The following is a 20,411-nucleotide window of genomic DNA, read 5'->3' as shown; positions in this document are numbered from 1 at the left end:
TGCTGAATTTTTGAATCCCAAAGACTCTTTCTTATAAATTCCAGAATGTACCTGACTGAAATTCAAATGCTGCTGCTGGAATGCTGATGTCAATTTTTGCTGACGACTACCCACTGTAGAAGGCTGGTTTAATCTCCCGGGAGCAGATCGTCCTTTTATTAATGGCTGGCATATAGAATCTGGCAATGAACAAAATATTAAAGTTAATGCTTTTTCTTCCTCGTATAAAAATTACAAAGTCTTTAGATATTTTACACAATAGTGACTTGAGGACCTTAAAAGTAAAAGACCAAATTGAAAATTTGGAGATGAGTCTTGGCAATGCTGTTCTCTGTGTTCCTAAATTAAAACCTTTTAAGGGACTATCAAGGAAATATGGAGGACCCAGCTTACCTGAATTTGCCATATGCTCATCGGCAATTAACCCATTTTCTAGTCCCATCGGCGGCACCACAACGGTGCAGACGGCTGGTTTGGTTTCTGTGTTGGCAGAGGTGCCCAGTTCTGTGTTTTGATGAGTGTCCTCCACAAAACTTCTCTCTGCAAATGGACTGTCGTGTCCCGAAGAGTCCGACGTTGGAGAGCCATCCACAGTGTCACAACCGCTTTCCTGCTCTTCATCTGACATACTGCACCAAGAAAGTATCTTTATGAACAACATGTTTTTCACATTAAATCCAAAGTTAAGTAACAGTGAGGCTCCAGCAAACTGGTGACAATCTTATTCAGTTATCTCATATCTGATTACTTCTTCCTTGCTCAATAACGTTTTTTTTTTCATAAATTTTCTAGACTCTCGCATTAATTCTCTCTTCAGACTGCTAACCCTAATTCTATCCTGTTTAGGAACATCCTTTTAGCACTGAATTTTGTCTCCTTCCCTTTCTCATTTGATCCTTAGTAGTAGTTGTTCATATATCCCACTTTACAAATTTTAGAGAATGTCGTCAAGATACTACAAAAGCAGCGTTCTTCTGGATAGTTTAAATGACATGTACAAGCATTATGGATGTTTCAGATTGAATTCTGGGGTTAAGATACGTCGCTTTAGTGGTAGGTAATTTGGGTCCTTTCTGACTGACAGTTATCTGAAAGGCCTAGCCAGGGTCCCATTATTTCTCTTCTCTTCCTGACCCTCTCGGGCGCGGACAACGTCTCTCCTCAGGACTCCTGCGGCATGTGTTGTGTGTCTCACTCACTCATCTCATGCTTAACAGTTTGAAGCATCTCTTTTTATATGTCTATTTTAGTTACATATTTTATCTATGTGTCTTATACATACATTTATATATGTGTATATATATACACACATAGTTTCATATGTATGTGAATATTTATGTATACGTGTAGTATCAACTTCCAAATCCATTAAAAGCAATTTCTAAGAAGACATGTTAAAATTTCTTTATGCCTTCCACAGAGCTTTGGTTACAGGTATTCCATACCATATTTCCTGACTTAGGAAAAAGAGAAGACAAAAGTATAAAATTAAGACTTAAAATTTATTCAAATTTTGTTTCCACCTTAAAAAATTCTAACGGCTAAGATCAAAGGTACCATGCTGACAGTTTTGTGGCCCCCACTTAACATGTCAGCACCTCGCCATGCTGGTTAGAGGAAGCTCACTACTCTAGCGGTGATCCATGTTCCTGGACAAAAGGGAACGTAGGCAAGAAAATATGGATGAAACTGCGCTAATCGACCGCCAAAAAGAGAAAAGAACCACAACAGATTTTCCACTAACAATGGGTCATCACTTCACTATGAAAAATATTATGCTCTTTTTTTTTACTTTGCTAAAGTGTATGTTCTTATCCAAAATTTAAGTTAACAATAATAGTTTGTGGGGCTGAAGTTGAAAATGTGGTTTTTCTTACCCTTTCAAAAACAAACGATCCTTTAAAAAATCATTTATTAGAACCTCAATTTTTCATTTAGATCTGTTTTATAACAATAAATAAAATTATTATGTAGCTTGGGCTGTGAACCAAAGTGTCACAGGTTCGATTCCCAGTCAGGGCACATGCCTGGGTTGTAGGCCACGGCCCCCAGCAACCACACATTGATGTTTCTCTCTCTCTCTCTTTCTCCCTCCCTTCCCTCTCTAAAAAAACAAATAAATAAAATCTTTAAAAATAAATAAATAACTATTTTTTAAAAATTATTATGTAAAACCTGAGTTATAAAAATTGATCTAGTTCAGAAATTATGTTCAAGAGAGCAGCCACTGCAGTAAACTGGCAGGCATTTATTATCTTAACTAACTACAAAAGAAACAATAGGCTTTTTAGCTGACTTAATATTTATTTTACATACCACCACTGAAAGGCCTTTACCTGTTAGGTCTCTTGCAAGGGGACGGGCTGGACTGCCCGGAGGAGCTGGTGCTCAGAGTACTGTCAGGACTACTTAGTGAGCACATCCGGTCGATGTTCAAAGTGCTCTGGCAAGCTTCACAATCTAGGCTGCCTTTACACCTAGTGAGAGAGGGATGGAACAAAAACATTAGAAGATGCTCCCCAGGAGCCAAAAATTAATGTACTTAATTATGAATATGAATGAGTTAAGAGCAATCTACATGGGCAAAAATCAAACGCTTTTATAAATAGAGAGAAAAGGCGGCAATAACCACGTTAAATACCATTTAGGAAGTTTACTCCAAGACTCTGACAGGGACTAAGTCACAGAAAGCTATTTTTCACCACACCAGGGGGCACCATCACTATTATTTAAGGATGCAGCATAAACACAGCACACTGCTCCTGGCACTTACTCTCTGAGAGAATGTCTCTGGGTCGTCTCCTCCTCGTCAGTGTCACTGCTAATCGTGATCACACTCACTGCGGGGCTCGGGGAGTCAGCGATGACGATGGTTTGCCGCTGTTTGTCTGAAACTGAGGAATCAGAGTCCTGCCTGGCAGATGTTCCACAATTTCTTGCCTCTCCTGAGTTATGATTGTCCTGTGTCTCTACACAACTTACTTCCTCGACATCTTTCCCATTTCCTATCTTTGGAGAAATAAACGTTGAATGTGGGATATTGGTATTCTGCAATGCATTACTCCTGCAATCAAAGAAAGAAAGCATCATTTTAACGATCAAAATTAAGAACATGACATTTTTCTAAGAAATCTTGTTAAAACGAACAATGTGAACTGTCACTTGGCTCAAGATCATGTATGTAACATACTAACATACAGATCATAAGCTCTGTGAAATATAAAATATTATCTCTAGAAATATCAATGTAGATTGCATTATTACATTCGAATGGTCAACATTTTTTGGTAAATGTGATATCTGTGTGTCTAAAATTATAGGTAGATAATAAACAAAAGGGCAATAAAGACAGTCTTACCAACTGAAAGCATTTATTTCCTCTCTTCCTGGCTCCCATTCCATTAGTTTTACCAAAATACCTCTGAGAAATTGAGAAGGGAGCTGGCTTAGTGTTTGCAACAAAGCTATCGAAGAGGTCATTTTGAATACAACAGAGTGACCCTTTAGTGTACATGCAAAATTTATCTTAAAGATTAATTTTCAAAGTGCAGAGCAAAGTCAAAATATCAACACCAACCTGTTCTGGCACAGTTTATTTTTCTTTGCAGCAGCAGGCTGAGGCCAGACGACATGTGCAATGCCCACACTAATTGGCTGAGGAGCCGATAAAGTTATCTGATTGGTTAGAAGAGGTTGCGGCAACACTGAGCTATAGTGATTGCTGTGTGAAATCATTTTCCTAGGGAGAAAGTTTAGAAAAATCAAATCCCTTGTTTACCAAGAGCTACTTTGCAAACTAGTCACAAAGAAATACTTCTGTTTTTAACTCACCCCCAGTCTCCAAGTCTTTGCGAACCAGCCACACCCTCAGACGTTAAGGTAGCAGCAGCCAAGGGTGTTACCTGTTGCCAGGCAGGTACCAGCATCCGCTGTGTTCTACCAGACCATGTCTGCTGCACCAAAAAAGAAGAAAAAGAGAAAAAGAAAAACTATTAAATTACAAGTGATTCTTCATTACTAGATCTTAAAATTATAAATATATTAAACAATCATCTAATAATGTCAAAGTTACAGTCAATAATCTACAAAAGTTTGAATTCCCATCCAGGTCATTTTAATTGTTTCCCAACATCACAGGCTGATTTTTTATGAATGGGTCAGTACTTCTACTTGAGTATGAGGAGGACAGTACATATGTAAAAATAATGAATTATTACCAACCTGAGAAAGAACTCCTGGCCGGATCTGAAGTGGCTGCACAGCTGGGGCCTGAGTTACAAGTGGAACTGTATTATCTACCCTTATGGAATAACTAGTGGGTTTACCATGTGTTGCAGGAATACCTGTAAAATAGACAAGAATAGTTCTCAAACATGTATTAACTCAGAGAAAGAATTTTTTCTTTTAAAACTTTTAAACAATTGTTCAGTTTTGATTAGGATTATAAAACCATCCCCTACATAAAATTTTTATAACATTAACAAAGAAATCTGTTAGGAAAATGAGGTGCGTTTTATTTACTTTGTGGTATATTATCCCAAAAATTGTTATAAAGCTACTCCTTCTACTGTTTCAAAATGCATACCACAAATTTGGATGAATCATTTATTTTTCTTAAAAATTCCTATTCCTTTCAAGCTATTATAGCTTTATTATTCTTTTTGAATACTTCTGCCACTCTGATAAAGGACATGGAAAAGGTGAAATCTGATTCAACATCCTGATCCTCCAGAAGGTTCATCTTTTCATACAAATTTTTAGCTATGCATAGCATGCTCTTCTTCAAAATTTTAATAGGATCTTAACTCTTGGCACCAAAGGGAGACTTTATCAGAATTCTGCACTTCACTGGCCATGAAGGTTTATATGATTCAAGAAAATCTGGGATGGCACACTCACTTTGACCTCCAAAGAAAATGCAAAACAATAACAATCTTTTCTGCCTAAAATAATGATACAACTATGCTTTGGTCAATGAGGTTTAATCTACTAGTATTTCCAGCAGAGGGCTGCTAGAACTCCAGGCCAAACGCATTCCACTCTGCTTACTGGCTAGGAAAACTGAAAAGCAGGATTATCAGCCACATTATTGCTGTTAATGTTAGTATTTCTGTGCCATGCACTGCAAAGGGACGTTGTAAATATAAAGTCGTATGATAGTAACCTCGAGACAGCAGAGTAGTGCCGCACCTACTTAGAGCTTTTGGCTAACAAGATTTTACAGACACATCCTCCAAGATCAGAAAGCTCAGTTATTGAAATAAATCCACTATTTCATAATTCCAGTCTGTTGCAGTAGTTACTTTCAATATAGTTTGGCAGATTACTTAATCTACTTTTTAGATAAAAGTGATTTTAGGTATCTCCAATCAGAAATGAGAGAAAAATACAATTGTTTTCTTTTTCCGTTGAAATATAGCTTTATAATTTTCATTGCGCAAATATTTTCAAGTGTTAATCCTCAGGAGGAGAATACTATGCTAAGTGAAATAGTCAGAGAGAGAAAGACAAACACCATATGATTTCACTTATATGTGGAATCTAAAGAACAAAATAAATGAACAAACAGACTCATTGATGCAGAGAACACACTGATGGCTGCCAAAGGGGTGGGGGGTTAGGGCCTGGGTGAAAAAGGTGAAGGGAATAAGAAATACAAGTTGGTAGCTACAAAACAGTCATGGGGATGTAAAATACAGCTTGGACAGCATAGACAATAATACTGTAATAACTATGTGTGGTACCAGGTGGGTACTGTAAGTATTAGGAGGATCACTTGGTAAAATATGTGATTGTCTAGCCACTATGCTATACACCTGAAACTAATACAAAATAATGTTGAATGTCAACTGTAATTGAAAAATAAAAACTTAAAAACTCCTAAAGAAAATGTTAATTCTGTTATTTTTTTCACAGTTTATTCTACTACTCAAGTGTCCTACCCTCTGAGCTCCACCTAAAGAACTAGATATTAATTAAGTTTAACAATTACCTATACATTTTTTAAAACTGACTTTTTTGCCCTTTCCAAAAAGCATGTCTTGATCAGCAAATTCTCCAAGAAAAGGAATATAAGCATACCCAGCCAGTGTAGATACACTGCAGCAGTAGACAATCTCATCAGAGAAAAAAGAATTCACTTTGACAAGGATTGAAAGACAAAGCAAATTCTCAAATCCCAACAAAAACCACACTGCCCTTAAATTTTCCTCATAATTATCACTGTAAGATGAGAATTCTCCTATTATCTTCCCTCCTCAGGATGTCTAATTTTTTTATCCTTACCAAAGGACATTTTTTTTCATTGCTTCTAGAGAGGAGAAGGGGGATAAACATCAATGCTAGAAAGAAGCATTGAATGGTACCCTCCCATATGCACCTGGACTGGAGCTCAAATCCACAACCTATGTAGCCTGACCGGGAATTGAACCTGCAACCCTTCACTTCCAGGATGATGCTCTAACCAACTGAGACACACTGGCCAGGGCAAGAGGTTCAGTTTTTTAAAATCAAATTAAAAAGTATGGATGGTTAGGACCACAATTTTCTATTGTAAATATTATGTTAGCTAAAACTTTTTGTTTGATTAGATTTGCTTTAATATCTGGAGAGTGATTGGTCTAGTAAAACAAAGAAAAATTTTTCCTGGAATATATTTGATTTTAAAATAGTGACTTTCACTCAGAAGCCATGAATAACTCACTTTTCAGTTTTCCAAATAATGTTAAATGCTCATTTTATAAAGACAACCTACACTCAGATTTGTTAAATAAAGACTTGGCTAGGTCTCTACCCTTGAAAAGGACACAATATATAAAAACAACATCTACCTATCTATGCTTACATAATAAATCTATAATATTTAAAATATATGAAGTGTATAATGAACCTAAATACTGTATTTCCAAAGTACAAAATTTAACGGGAAGGGAAACAGACATAAAATTTATTTTAGAATATAAGCTATAGGGGAGGGCGGTGGGGGGGAGGCTGGGATGAGAGTAAAAGGGAGAAAACTACTTGAACAACAATTAAAATAAAAATTAAAAATTAAAAACAAAAAAATAAAAATAGAACTACCTTATGACCCAGCCAAAAGAAAATTATATACATATGCTGTTGGGTGCCATATATGCTACTCAACAGTTGCCCAATAATCATTTTATTTTTTAAAGTATATTTTATTGATTATGCTATTACAGTTGTCCCAATTTTTTTCTGGCCTTTATCCCCCTCCTCCCTGTACTGCTACCCCCCACCTTCCAACATTCCCCTCCCACAGTTCATGCCCATGGGTTGTACATATAAGTTCTTTGGCTTCTTCATTTCCTATACTATTCTTGACATCCCCCTGTCTATGTTGTGCCTACCTAGTATGCTTCTTATTTCTTGTACCTTTTACCTCCATTCTCCCTCTCCCCCTTCCCACTGATAGCCCCCATGTGATCACCATTTCTGTGATTCTGTTCCTTTTCTAGTTGTTTGTTTAGTTTTTATTTTTGCTTTTTAGGGTCTGTTGTTAATAGCTGTGAATATGTTGTCATTTTACTGTTCATCGTTTTTGATCTTCTATTTCTTAGGTAAATCCCTTTAACACTTCATATAATATGGGCTTGGTGATGATGAACTCCTTTAACTTGGCCTTATCTGGGAAGCACTTTATTTGCCCTTCCATTCTAAATGACAGCTTTGCTGGATAGAGTAATCCCGGATGTAGGTCCTTGCTTTTCATGACTTGGAATACTTCTTTCCAGCCCCTTCTTGCCTGCAAGGCTTCTTTTGAGAAATCAGCTGACAGTCTTATGGGAACTCCTTTGTAGGTAACTCTCTCCTTTCTTCTTGCTGCTTTTAAGATTCTCTCCCGATCTTTAACCTTGGGTAACTTAATTATGATGTGTCTTGATGTGCTGCTCCTTGGGTCCAATTTCTTTGGGACTCTCTAGGCTTCCGAGAAGTTATTTCCTTCACCAAATTGGGGAAATTTTCATTATTTGTTCAAGTAAGTTTTCAATATCTTGTTCTTCCTCTTCTCCTTCCGGCACCCCAATGATTCAGATGCTGGAACACTTAAAGTTGTCCCAGAAGTTCCTAAGCCTCTCCTCATTTTTTTGAATTCTTGTTTCTTCATTCTGTTCCAGCTGAATACTTATTTCTTCCTTTTGTTCCAAATCATTAATTTAAGTCCCGGTTTCCTTCCCTTCACTGTTGGTTCCCTGTATATTTTCCTTTATTTCACTTTGTGTAGCCTTCCTTTCTTCCTTCATTTTGTGACTGAGCTCAATCAATTCTGTGAGCATCCTGATTACCAGTGTTTTGACCCCTGCATCAGACAGGTGGTCTATCTCCTTGTTGCTTAGTTCTTTTTCTGGAGCTTTGATCTGTTTTTGTTTTTGTTTTTCATTTGGGCCATATTTCTTTGACTCTGGACACCTGCTAAGCAGTAAGGGGCAGAGCCTTGGGTATTCACCAGGGCAGGGCAACCCTCTTTGCTGAGTTGTGGTGCTGCCTGTGAGGGAGGGGTGAGAGAGCGAACAATGCTGCTTGCTCCACTCTCATCCCACTTTCCTGTCACTTCCCACAGGCAGATTGTGCCCTTTTAGGTGCTGATTCACAGGCAGGTGGTTTGTGTATGTTTTAGGACCCTGTGGCTCTGTCAGACGAACTCTCCTGTGAGGCTGGGAGTTTCTCCCACCACCACAACCTCCACAGATTTTTTACAGCCTGGGGTTTTGAGTCTTTAGTTTCCCACACCGAAACCATGGGTTTCCTAGTCTGCCTCACTACCCCCCATTGTTCCTCCCAGGTTCTCTGTGTGCAAATGTGGGGCCTCCCACAAGGTCCACCGCCTCGCCTTGCCACTCGTCCTCTCTGCCCGGCTGCCGGTCTCCACCCCTCCTACCAGTCTGAATGAATGTTTCTTTAACCCCTTGGTTGTTGGACTTCCATACAAATGTTTTCCTGGCAGTTCTGGCTGTGCTTTGTTTTTAAATTGGTTGTTATCCTTCTTTTGGTTGTTGGAGGCAGCAAAGCATTTCTGCCTATGCTTCCATCTTGGTCGGAACTCTCCTCCCAATAATCATTTTTTAACGTTTGTTCAAAATAGACCAGCACATGGTGAATGAAAAGGGTAAGAAGACCAACAATGGAACTGTCTACAGAGATGCTAAAAACAAATTAGAGAGGGAAGCTTTCGTTTCCAAGCAGACACTATACTAAGAAACAACAAAACATCATATTTATACAGCCTCACTATCCTTTTCCTGCAACTGTACCTGTTATGCAAGCTAACAAATAGTATGCTCTATCTTCAAAAGAAGTATTGTTCTTGTCATTTAATGGGTTAATGAATCTGACAATATCTCCTTTTTTCTGTTATCTTTATTATGAATTACTCATATAGTTGCTAACATATGCACAGAACAGTTACTAATCTTTTATAAATTATAAGCCACATAAAAATAAAAGATTTTGTCTAACCTCATTGTATGTTTTAAGAATGATGCTTAACCATGTTCACAAATGTGTCTCAAAAGCCTCTTAAAGTTTTGGCTACAAACAGAGGGTAGGCTCTGAAAAAAATGGCTCTGCTAAAACCTGATGAAATATACCACACTGTAGGTGGGTGACCCTCAAACTAACTTTGCTACATGGGAGAAATTACTTGCTTTAGAACCTAAGAATCTATTTGTTAGTACAAATTAAAAATACACTGAAATGAAAATGCATTTGTCAAGACAATACTTGAATGATAACCTACAAAAAAAATTCAGTCTTTCATGCCCAAGTATTTAGAACTAAATAAAATGTCTACCACTTGCTCTCAAATGGTATATGCAGGTCTCGACAGACAGACAGACAGACAGACAGAGCAAATATGGAGAAGTGTTAATCTAGGGTACAGGCATTGTATTATTCTTTGAACTTTTCTATGTTTAAACTTTTTAAATGATAAACAAGTGAAAATAAATAAATAAATAAATAAATAAACACAGCATCTTTAAGAGTGCCATCAAACCATCACCAAACCACAATTTCATCTTGAGAACCAATCATCTAAGTTGTTCTTTATATTTTTAGTGACACAAACCTTTCTCTCCATGATACCGTATGTGAAAACCCAACATATAAAAAAAGATGAAAGAAAAGGTACACCAGGTTAAACCAAAGTGGCTAAGAACCTGACATGTTTCCATTCCCTTGTTACCAGTCAATGCAACGTACTATTGGTGCTTTGTTAAACACTGTGATAGATACCTAAAAAAAATTTTTAATTGCTCAAATCCTTAAATCAAATAAAAAGTTTAAATAACCTTTAGAATCCAAAAACATTAAGGGCTAGAAATGACTAACAGTAGTAGTTCGGGCTGCTTTATTTGACTAAGGCTGAAGCAGGTTGATAACTGTGTCTAGGGCAACACTACAAATAGGAGAAACAGATCTACATCCTAGGTGTCCTTTGTGTCCTTTACTTCCTTTACTTCCACCAAACATACAGTTATTACCACCATGTTTCAAAGGGTCAGTTAGCGCCCCACTTGTAATTAACCTGTTGCGTTAAGATACAAATAGATGTTAAATCTTAGCAAGAACAAAATGCTATGAAAGAACCTAGGAAGTAGGGTTTTATTCTGTTATTCCAATTACAAAGTCTGCTGCTATCGCCCTGTTAGAACCACTAAGAAATTTCTGCTGGAGAATTTATGGCCTCTTCAAAGATATTCTGCCAGCTGTGCCACTTGATGATTTAATTTGCTATTTTCATGTAAGTAAGGGACATAATCTGATTTAGTAAAAACCAATCTTTAAAAAAAAAAAACAACAACAACAACAAACCAGCCCTTTGTATGTGGTAAAGAATGAGAGTATAACATTTGGGACAGAACTCCTTTGACCAAAATTTATACAAGCGAACTCTCAGACACTTTAACGTCTAGTGATGGTAGGTAATATGTACATGCCCGAACATCTGCAGCATCGATACTCAGCGCAGGCCAACACAACTGTCATATGACCCATTTTGTTACTGAGTATTATAATGGAGCTCCCGTCAAGAAATGAACATTACTGCTGTAAAGTTTACTGACCAGCTTAAATTAAATTCAAATGTGGCACTAAATGTAGCAAAAACTATGCAGTATACTTAATGGAGAGATAACTAAATTTGTTTAAGAATAATGCATGCCTAAACTCAAAGTGTAATTTAAATTAAAGAATACCTTGAATAGCTGGGGGACAGATAATCAGTGTCTGCTGAAAAGCATCGCCACAACCAAAGTGCGCAGTTCCAGCCTGCAGCGGGATCCCATGGTGCACCACTGAGTGAGCAGACGTGGTCAACGCCTGAAACGATCAGCGCACGTAGCATTACACAAAGCGGTCTTCCCACTGCTGCCCATGTGCTTTATAAACAACTAAAACACATTTCCGAAAATCATAATGCTATGATAAAAATGGGTCCAGAGACCGATTCTACTGGACTCAACTATACGTAGAGTTGTGGCACAGAAGGGATGGTAGAGGATACGGAAAGAATGGAAGGCGAAAGGAGAAAATGAACTTGGGCAGATAGACTCCAGTGTTACCCTGAAACATTACTAATTTAAGAGAACAGCCACACTGTAACACCTGATTCCTGAGATGGGACTTCTGTATACTTCAAAAGCAAAACAAGCAATTTAAAAAGGTATAAATCATTAAATTCTTACCTGACTTCTCAATGTGCCAATTTTAGTAAAATTTGCTGTCAGATTAGCAGTACTGTTTGAAGAAACTGGCCTTAAGATTGAAGTTTTATTGTGATTATTTGTGTCACATGAATTTGGGTGGGACTTACAAATATCCATAATATGAAAACAGGACTTTACACTGTATAAAAAAAAAAAAAAAAAAAAAGAGTGGAGGAAAGGTTAATTGTAATATTATTTTAGGTGTTTAGAGTAGTTTAAAATTAACGTACATTAATTTAAAAATTATTTCCAAAAGAAAAAGATTCTATGACTTGCATTTAATCTGCTTATTTCCAATACTGTTTCTACCAGGAAATCCTACAAGACTGAATTTTAAAGCAAGTAAAAGTATATTTTTATATCTGTGATATTTTTTAAGATATCAAAGTAACAGTAAGCATTTTTTGGTTAGCACACTATTAAGTTTATGACCCTCACCCTAAATAAATTTTCTTAAATTTCTAGATCTCTACACATCCTTAAAATAATTGCACCAACTATCCAGTTACATTATTTTTCAAGTGCTTATATATGGAAACCATTAGACATTTTTAAGTGGTGGGAGGTGGGGTAGAGGTAGTAGTTCAACTTTATAAAAACACCAGTTTTCTAAGGGTAATCCACAATAGCAGATATTATTTATCCCTGTAACTTCTTCATTCAGTCTTTTCAAAATATTAAAAGAAGCCACTTTATGTGATTTGTTTTACTCCCTTCAGCCTATAAAAAAGAGGTCTGGGATTCAAAGAAAGAACTTGCAAGATTGGCCTACGGTAATTCCGATAAGGCTTTTCAATTGGAGCATACATTTTTCTCTACTACCCCATTAAAAAAAAAAAAACAAAACCCTCCTTTCTTTCCACAACACAGAAGAGAAAGGAGGAAGGGGAGAAAAGCAAATGGTGTGAAGGGAAATTGAAAATAGAGTTTGTAAGACTTAAAAAAGGAAGAAATGTTAACATTTCCTTCTAGTATATATATGCCTGGTTGCTATAGTAAGAATGTCATATAAAAACAAAATCACTCGGTCATTTTCAGCCTGGTGTTTTAGAAAAGAACACTGGAGTGCAACTGAGACTTGTGTTCTAGTGCTCCTCTGCCACTTACTAGCCTATGTGATCTTGGCCAAGTTAGCATGACCTCTTCTGACTCGGTTACTTATATTTAATGAAGAAATTTAATCATTTTTCTAACAAACTGATTTTTTAAAAAGATAGTGTATTATTATTTCTCCAGAACTGCTTTAACAAATTTCAAGGTAACTTACTGGTTGCTATGAGGAAAATCTAGAAGATGTTTCATGTTAACAAAAGGATGGTTCAAAGTTTCAGCTGGGGTAATTCTTAAATCTGCATCGATCAGCAGCATTTTCTTCAACAGACTAACAAATTCTCTTCTATCAGCTTTCTCAGCCAAAAGATCACTTCCTTCCAAATCCATCACTGTGTTCACCTGCAAAACCAAAATTTTAAGTCATCAAATGTTTCACAGTTAAAAAAAATACAACACAACATAGGAAGGAACAAAGAACCACAATTATTTTGAAATAAGAAAGAACAATTGAGTTTAACAAATTCTCAAAATGTTTTCAAGTATCAAATAGTGTTCAAAGCAGGAAAAAAACCTTTTCACTAAAGAAATATCCATTTCTAATGAAATATAAAAATACTTGTTTGCTAGGATTTTCCCTTTTAAAGAAAATGTTTTTTAACTAAAGAACAGGATAGCATAAATTACATATTTAATAAGGACAAATGCAATTTAGTTCCTAAAATGTTAAAATCTTAGAATCAATTTTGTCCTTTTGAAAAGGTTAAAAACAGCAAGTATTCTACAGTCATTTAGAAAATGATTGACATGTTTCCACATTTTTGGCAATCAATTCCACCACCTTCAGCATTAAGATTCACAAATGTGACTGCTACTTACATGCACTATATCATCTAGACTGTTGAATATGTACTTTCTGGCTTCTTTAGACTTCATTCCTGTCTCTGCCTCATGTTCTTCTAGTGTCTTATTGAAGATATCAAAGAGAGAAAATAATGCATTATTACCCATCATTTGTAAGTTCTTTATTCCTGTAATTCTGGCACATTTAGCCTAATATATTGAATATTTTAAGGGAAGTAGTATTTTCAAAAGAATTACTATCATAAATGTATTTTTAAGTACAGAAAAATGAGAAGAGCTTTGTTCAATTTTTAAAAACTCATCTATAACAAACTCCTTAAACAAAATAATTACAAATTTAATTATTGAGGATTTATTGATCACCCAAAAGATCCAGGAACAATTTAGGTACTTGGGTTACTAGTAAGTGGTTAGATTCAGTCGCTGTCCTATAAAGCTTAAAAATGTGGAACTAGATAGAGAAGATGAAACATACAACACAAAAGTAATTATACACATAAAGTTTTAAAAACCATTTAACTTTAGTTAATAACTATGTTGCCAGGTTAGAGAATGAACTAAATCATTCAAAAAGGGCCTTCCTAGTTAAAAAGGGCTAGGGGGAGGGAGAGGGTGTCGAAATGAAAATTCAAAAGAAGAAAAAAGGCAATAAAATTAAATTAAATATGGAGGATGTTATCCATGCAAATGAGGCATCAGAGATAAATGTTTTTCTAAATACATATATTTTAAATGAATTACCTTTAATCTCCAACCAGAATGAGAGATATCTGTTTCTCTGCAAAAAAATCTTGTGGATTTTGTACCCACATTTAACAACTGTTCTCCTGGTAAACCTTGAGTCTGAGATATGTATCGAATCTGAAAAATAATTTACAAAACAGAAGGGTTTATTCTTTCATGCCATAAATATTAACTGAACACATATTATATATCAGACACTATGCTAGATATTAAGAATTAAATAACAGAGGGAGGTGGGAAGGGATGGGAGGGTGGGCTGGGATGAGAGTAAAAGACAGAAAACTGTACTTGAACAACAATGAAAATAAAATTTAAAAAAAAAGAATTAAATGATATGGTTTGTGCTCTCAAGAAATTCACAGTCTAGTGGGGAACACACAAGTCAATCATTATAATGCAGTGTCATAAGCACCATAATAAATGCATGCTTTAAGAAAGACAGAGACGGGATACCTAAAATAATTATAGTCACATAATGTACCAGGACAAGTGATGCTCAAGTTGGGTCTTAAAGAACAAATGAGAGTTTGTTAGCCCTGTAGGAATAAGGGAAAACCTAATCTATTATGAATTATGTTAAGATTATAATATGAGTTAATATGGGAAATCAGGACAAAATGCCCACACGTCCAAAGACCAGGGACAACAGAGGGTTCACTGAGGGAAAAATGGCAAGAGATAAAATTGAACCAGAAGGCAAAAGGACTTATCAGTAGGTTAAGAAGTTTGGATTTTACTCCAGGAAGTAAGAAACCACTAGAGATATCTAGGCAGGAGTTAACAAGTTACGTTTTTAACATAATGTCTAAGAATGGGGAGAGGATGAGGCCAGAGGAGAGATGACTAGGGCCTGAACTGAAAGACTGAGCGGCAGAGAGAGGCAGGGGTAGGTCCAAGAGACACACAGACTGATAAATCGCAGATGGATAAAGACTTGGTGAATTATGACTGCGGGGGCATTCGAGGGAACACAGCTACGTCACTGGCGTGGTTGAATCAGGGGAGGGAGAGACACGGGTGTGGATGAGCACTCTCGGAACAACTAGAAGTTTCAGCCTCAGGCCCTCTGAACTTAACCTCCTTACTTCTGGAACACTCTGGCCCAGGAATCTATATGGCTCATCTCTCCCTTCCTTCGGCCGTCAGCTCAAATGTCACTTTATTCATGAGGCCTTCCAAGACCCACCGACAAATAATAAGCTCTCCACAACTTCCTTACTGTTGTTTTTTTTCTTCACCATGTTTTTTACCAACTGATACTCTGAATGATTACTTTCTATATTTTGTTACCCTACTCTTCATTAGAATGAATGTTAAATTTCATGAAGGGAAGTACTTTGTTTTGTTTACTTAAATATACACCCATGATAATGGATGATACACAGTAGGCCCTCAAATATCCTTTCCCCAATTTAATGGCTGGGCAGCACAGGGAATAAACAGAGCCTTAGCTCCTCGAAATTATGTTTGAGAACACAGGGTTCTTATTTTTTTTAAACATCAAGGACTCTGCTCTATCAACTAACCCATCTTCTTCTGCATCTTCTATTTCTTCTTCTCTTTGAGATCTTTCCACTCAATTTAGAAAAATGTTTACTATCTTCTATCTCCCCCCCAAAATAGCCCTTTAAAACTCTTTTCTCATTCACTTAATAGTCCTAAAATAGTAACCTATATTTTACTTCTCATGTCAACACACTACAATCTGGATATTACTATTACTCCCATGATAAAGTACTAAGATAAGAAACAGCCTGTTAATAATTGACACATTTAATAGTTACAAATTAACCCTTATCCTACTGCTACGATTAGCTATTACCTTTTTACTTAAAAACTCTGTTCCTTCCATTTCCACAACATCATTCTTTCCTGGTTCTCTTCCTTATTCTTGAGTCTTTAATTGCTTGCCTTCTTCCACTTGTTCTTTATATGACATTGTGTTTCAGAGTTTTCTATGTCGTTCCTTCTACAAGCTCCAATGCCCATGGTTTTCTCTCTAATTCTGCACATTAATATTTATCTCTTGCTCTGGATCTGTAGATTCAGTAGCTGGCCTTTAGGTATCTCCATGTGAGCATATTCTAAACTGCTTTTCCCTGAAATCTGTTAATCCTCATGTTCCTCCTCCCGCCCCCTTTGATGAACAGGAACCCAAACACAAAAATCAGAAGCCTGAAATTTATGACAGACTAGCACCTCTCCCTCATCCTCCTCCCCACAACATCCAAAACCTGAACAATTTTACCTTATGAGTATTTTTCATAACAGCCCCTCCTCTCCATCCCTATTTCAGGTCTTCTTCAATTCTGAGTTACACAATTTCATGTCCTAATCAGTACAACTGCCTCCCTAATGAGAGTGCAGGGAGGCAGTTGTACTCACTCACTCACCCCGAGTTTATTGTTCACGTGGCTAACAGCCATTTTGCTAAAATGCAAATCTGTCGCTTACCCTGTAAAAAATTACTTTACTCCCTACAGAATGATTCCAAACTTCTACTCATGGCACACAGCTTTGTCTCTGTCCTGCTCTACACATGCTCTTGTACCAGCTAGTTACAGGAAATTAGCTGTGGAAATTAGCTGTTCTGCATCAGCTACTTTCACTTTTCTAGATTGCTCTGTAACTCCTACTTCATGCTCCCCTGTGCGTGTTGCCCCACTTCGCCAAATCCGTGTGACAAACTTTCATTATTCCTTCTTCAAGCCTCAGTTCAAGGATTTCTCCTCTGTAAAGCGATGCCTAACCGTCCCAAACAGGGGTGATCACTTTCTTCCTATGCTACCATCACACCTGGAACACATCAATTTTAATGCCTCCATAACACTGCGTTACAATTTTTTTAATGTGTTTTCCCTACTAGACTGTGAGCCTCCTGACAATAGATTCCATGTTTACCCATATTTGTATCCTCAATTTTAAATGAAATAACTAAAAAAGTTATTTCCTCCTTACAAATTAACTTCATTTCATTAAAATGTGGTTCTTTCCCCTCACCCCACATTCCCCAATGTCTGAGTTCCTTGTTTCATGGAAACAGAAACAGAAAAGTACTAAGAGTTCAGTACCTAGATGTTACATCAGTCTCTTAGATGGTAGGAAAGGTGTTCAACAATTCAATTTCAACAAACATACACAAAGCGTTATTATATATGAGATGCTAAAGACATGCACATGAATAACATACGGTGCTGATCTTCAAAAGCACATAATTCAGTAGGATAAATAAATAAGCACATACTATGCGATTAAGCTAGGAAGTGACATTATGAAAAAGAAAACAGCCCTCGCTGGTGTGGCTCAGTAGATTGAGCACTGGCCTATGAACCAAAGGGTCACAGGTTCGATTCCCAGTCGAACCTGGATTGCGGGCCAGGTCCCCAGTAGGGGCCGCACAAGAGGCATCCACACACTGATGATTCTCTCCCTCTTCTTCTCCCTCCCTTCCCCTCTCTAAAATAAATAAAACAAAATCTTTTTTTTTAAGTGCTAAAAGAGCAGAGAATAGGGTATCTAAGAAACTGGCATGGCACTCAAAACAAAACAAAACAAAACAAAAAGCATCAAGTGAATTTGTAAGTTTATTTTTTTTTATCACCATGCCTGCCCAATCTTTTGAGGAGAAACTGTTCCATGTATAACCTCTAATACATGAAGGGACCCACTTACTGCCTCCCCTGTCCCCCCTCAGTGGGTGAAAGGTAAGAACCTGACACAGAAACAATTAACTCACAAATTGGCCTTGTGAACTCAAATAGAAATACCCTAAGCAAATCAGATTTATAGTATCAGGAATGTGAGTAAGAAATACTAATTACTGTTTCGGAATGAGCTGAAGTGGGATAAGGTATAGCTGGAGTTTGATGGCCCCGCTAACCTAAGCAAAGTTAAGAGTGCGTTAGAGCCCTGGCCAAGGAGCTCACTTGGTTAGAGTGCCATCACGATACGCCAAGTTCAATCTCCATTCACGGTGCACATTAAAGCAACTTGAATGCGTATGTCAGTGGAACAACAAATCGATGTCTGTCTATCTGTCTCTCTCTCTGTCGTTACCCCTACCGCCCTTCCCTTTTCTCTCTAAAATCAATAAACATTAAAAAATGAAAGCAGAGACCTCCAGGCCAAGTGACAGCATAGGTAAATCGCCTCATCCAACAGCCACATTACTCTCATGACTCGCATCTTCCCACAACCACATCAAAATTACAACTAAACTACAGAACAACCATCATTCAAAACCACCTGAAATCTGGCTGAATGGAAGTTCTACAACTGGGGAACTAAAGCAGCAGCCACATCAAGACTGGTAGGAGAGGCAGAGACATGGAATGGGCTGGTCCCAGAGCCACGTGTGGCAGATACAAATTGAAAGGGGCATCTCGGCTACAAAGGTCCCCCCTGAGGAGTGAGGGGTCCCAGCCCTACAATAAACCCCCCAGGACCAGGGTTGCCAGGAAGAGAAGCCCCCATACATTCTGGCTGAGTGAATCTTAAAAGCAGCAAGTGAAAAGAAGTCAGTTACCTACAAAGGGGCCCCCAAGAGACTGCCAACTGATTTCTCAACAGAAACTTTGCAGGCCAGAAGGGACTGTCAAGGAATATTCAAAATGATGAAAAGCAAGGACCTATAACCAAGACTGCTCTACCCAGCAAAGCTCTCTTTTAGAATTGAAAGACATATTAAAGAGCTTCACAGACGAGAAAAAGCTAAAAGAGCCCTGACTGGTGGGGCTCAGTGGATTACGCACTGGACTGTGAACCAAACGGTTACAGGTTCAATTCCCAGTCAAGGCATACACCTGGGTTGTGGGCCAGATTCCCAGCATAGGGTGTGCAAGAGGCAACCACATACTGATGTTTCTCTTCTTCTCTTTCTCCTTCCCTTCCCCTCTCTATAAAAATAAATAAATAAAATATTTAAAAAAATAAAAGAAAAAGCTAAAGGAGTTCATCACTACCACACCAGTCTTCATTAAGAATAAGAAAAAAATTATGAATAAAACTGCAATAAATACATATTATCAACAATCGAATCTAAAAAAAAAAATGAAGAACAGAAACAGACTCACAGATACAGAGATCATTTTGATGGTTGCCAGCGTGGAGGGGCATTGCAGGGGAAAGGTGAAGGTACTGAGAAGTACAAATTGACTGTTACAGAACAGTCATGGGGGTGTAAAGTACAGCATGAAGGGAATATAGTCAATAATATTTTAATAACTATGCATGGTGTCAGATGGGTACTAGATTTATTGGGATGATCATCTGGTAAGTTATATAATGTCTAATCACTGGAGTGTACACCTAAAACTAATAAAACAGTGTATGTCAACTGTAATTGAAAAAAATTTTAATGATTCTTTAAAAAGCTGAAACTGTGAGTGGCAAATTAGAATCAGAACAGATAAAAGCACTTGAAAAGTGGTGATGTCACACTTACGATCTCACACCAGAGTGAAGTTCTACTAATACCTATTAATCCACCTAATGTTGCTTTGAATTCAGAAGTACCTACAACTATAGGCTTCACAACATCTAGTCATATTATAGCTCCTCTTTTGGATTATTTTGATAGTCTACACAGGAATAAATGAACTTGAAACACCCTGAGTAAGTCTCTTTCCAATTCAAATACCTGACAAAGTAGAATCCTTTAAAGATTTCCACCACCACCCTGGAGTTGAAATAGTGAACTTTATTAAGATATTACTTGAAATCACCAAGCATAATAATCTGAGTATCAATTCAGACTTTCAGCTGTTCTAGAGAAGATTCTATCTAAACTCCAACAAACACTTTGCAGGAACAAGCAAAACTTATCAAGCAAATATTGGCTGTCCATCCATCTATAAAAATAGTTATTTAATTTCCTATCACATCTTCTATATTTCTCTGGTAAGTATAAGTTGAATCTAGTACAGAGAACACTAATGAGACAGAGTATGTACAATTAAGACAGGAAGGGATGCAAACAGTACCAATTCCCAGGGCAGCATTCTCTAAACACACACAGTAAATATATTT

At 37.2% G+C, this 20,411-nt stretch overlaps 1 protein-coding gene across 7 annotated transcripts in view; it reads right to left on the bottom strand.

Annotated features, from left to right (window-relative positions):
• Positions 1–20,411, bottom strand: part of HIPK3 (homeodomain interacting protein kinase 3) — a 92,922-nt gene that overhangs the window by 6,916 nt on the left and 65,595 nt on the right. For 3 of the 7 annotated variants that reach the window (XM_036029212.1, XM_028515518.2, XM_036029213.1), the window contains exons 4-16: positions 14,382–14,501; positions 13,656–13,742; positions 12,994–13,178; positions 11,706–11,865; positions 11,217–11,340; positions 4,222–4,343; positions 3,832–3,953; positions 3,578–3,739; positions 3,359–3,421; positions 2,774–3,064; positions 2,337–2,477; positions 394–629; positions 52–179 (exon numbers count right to left, since the gene is read on the bottom strand). In XM_036029212.1, coding sequence (XP_035885105.1) covers positions 52–179; positions 394–629; positions 2,337–2,477; positions 2,774–3,064; positions 3,359–3,421; positions 3,578–3,739; positions 3,832–3,953; positions 4,222–4,343; positions 11,217–11,340; positions 11,706–11,865; positions 12,994–13,178; positions 13,656–13,742; positions 14,382–14,501 — 1,941 coding nt within the window. The remainder of the gene's footprint in view (positions 1–51; positions 180–393; positions 630–2,336; positions 2,478–2,773; positions 3,065–3,358; positions 3,422–3,577; positions 3,740–3,831; positions 3,954–4,221; positions 4,344–11,216; positions 11,341–11,705; positions 11,866–12,993; positions 13,179–13,655; positions 13,743–14,381; positions 14,502–20,411) is intronic. The other 4 variants (XM_028515522.2, XM_028515523.2, XM_028515519.2 and 1 more) reach the window with 3 other exon arrangements.

This window comes from Phyllostomus discolor, chromosome 6 (assembly GCF_004126475.2).
Source record: "Phyllostomus discolor isolate MPI-MPIP mPhyDis1 chromosome 6, mPhyDis1.pri.v3, whole genome shotgun sequence".
Classification (NCBI taxonomy): Eukaryota; Metazoa; Chordata; class Mammalia; order Chiroptera; family Phyllostomidae; genus Phyllostomus; species Phyllostomus discolor.
Note: the sequence above shows the minus strand (reverse complement) of the source record. Positions and strands in the feature narration are given on the sequence as shown.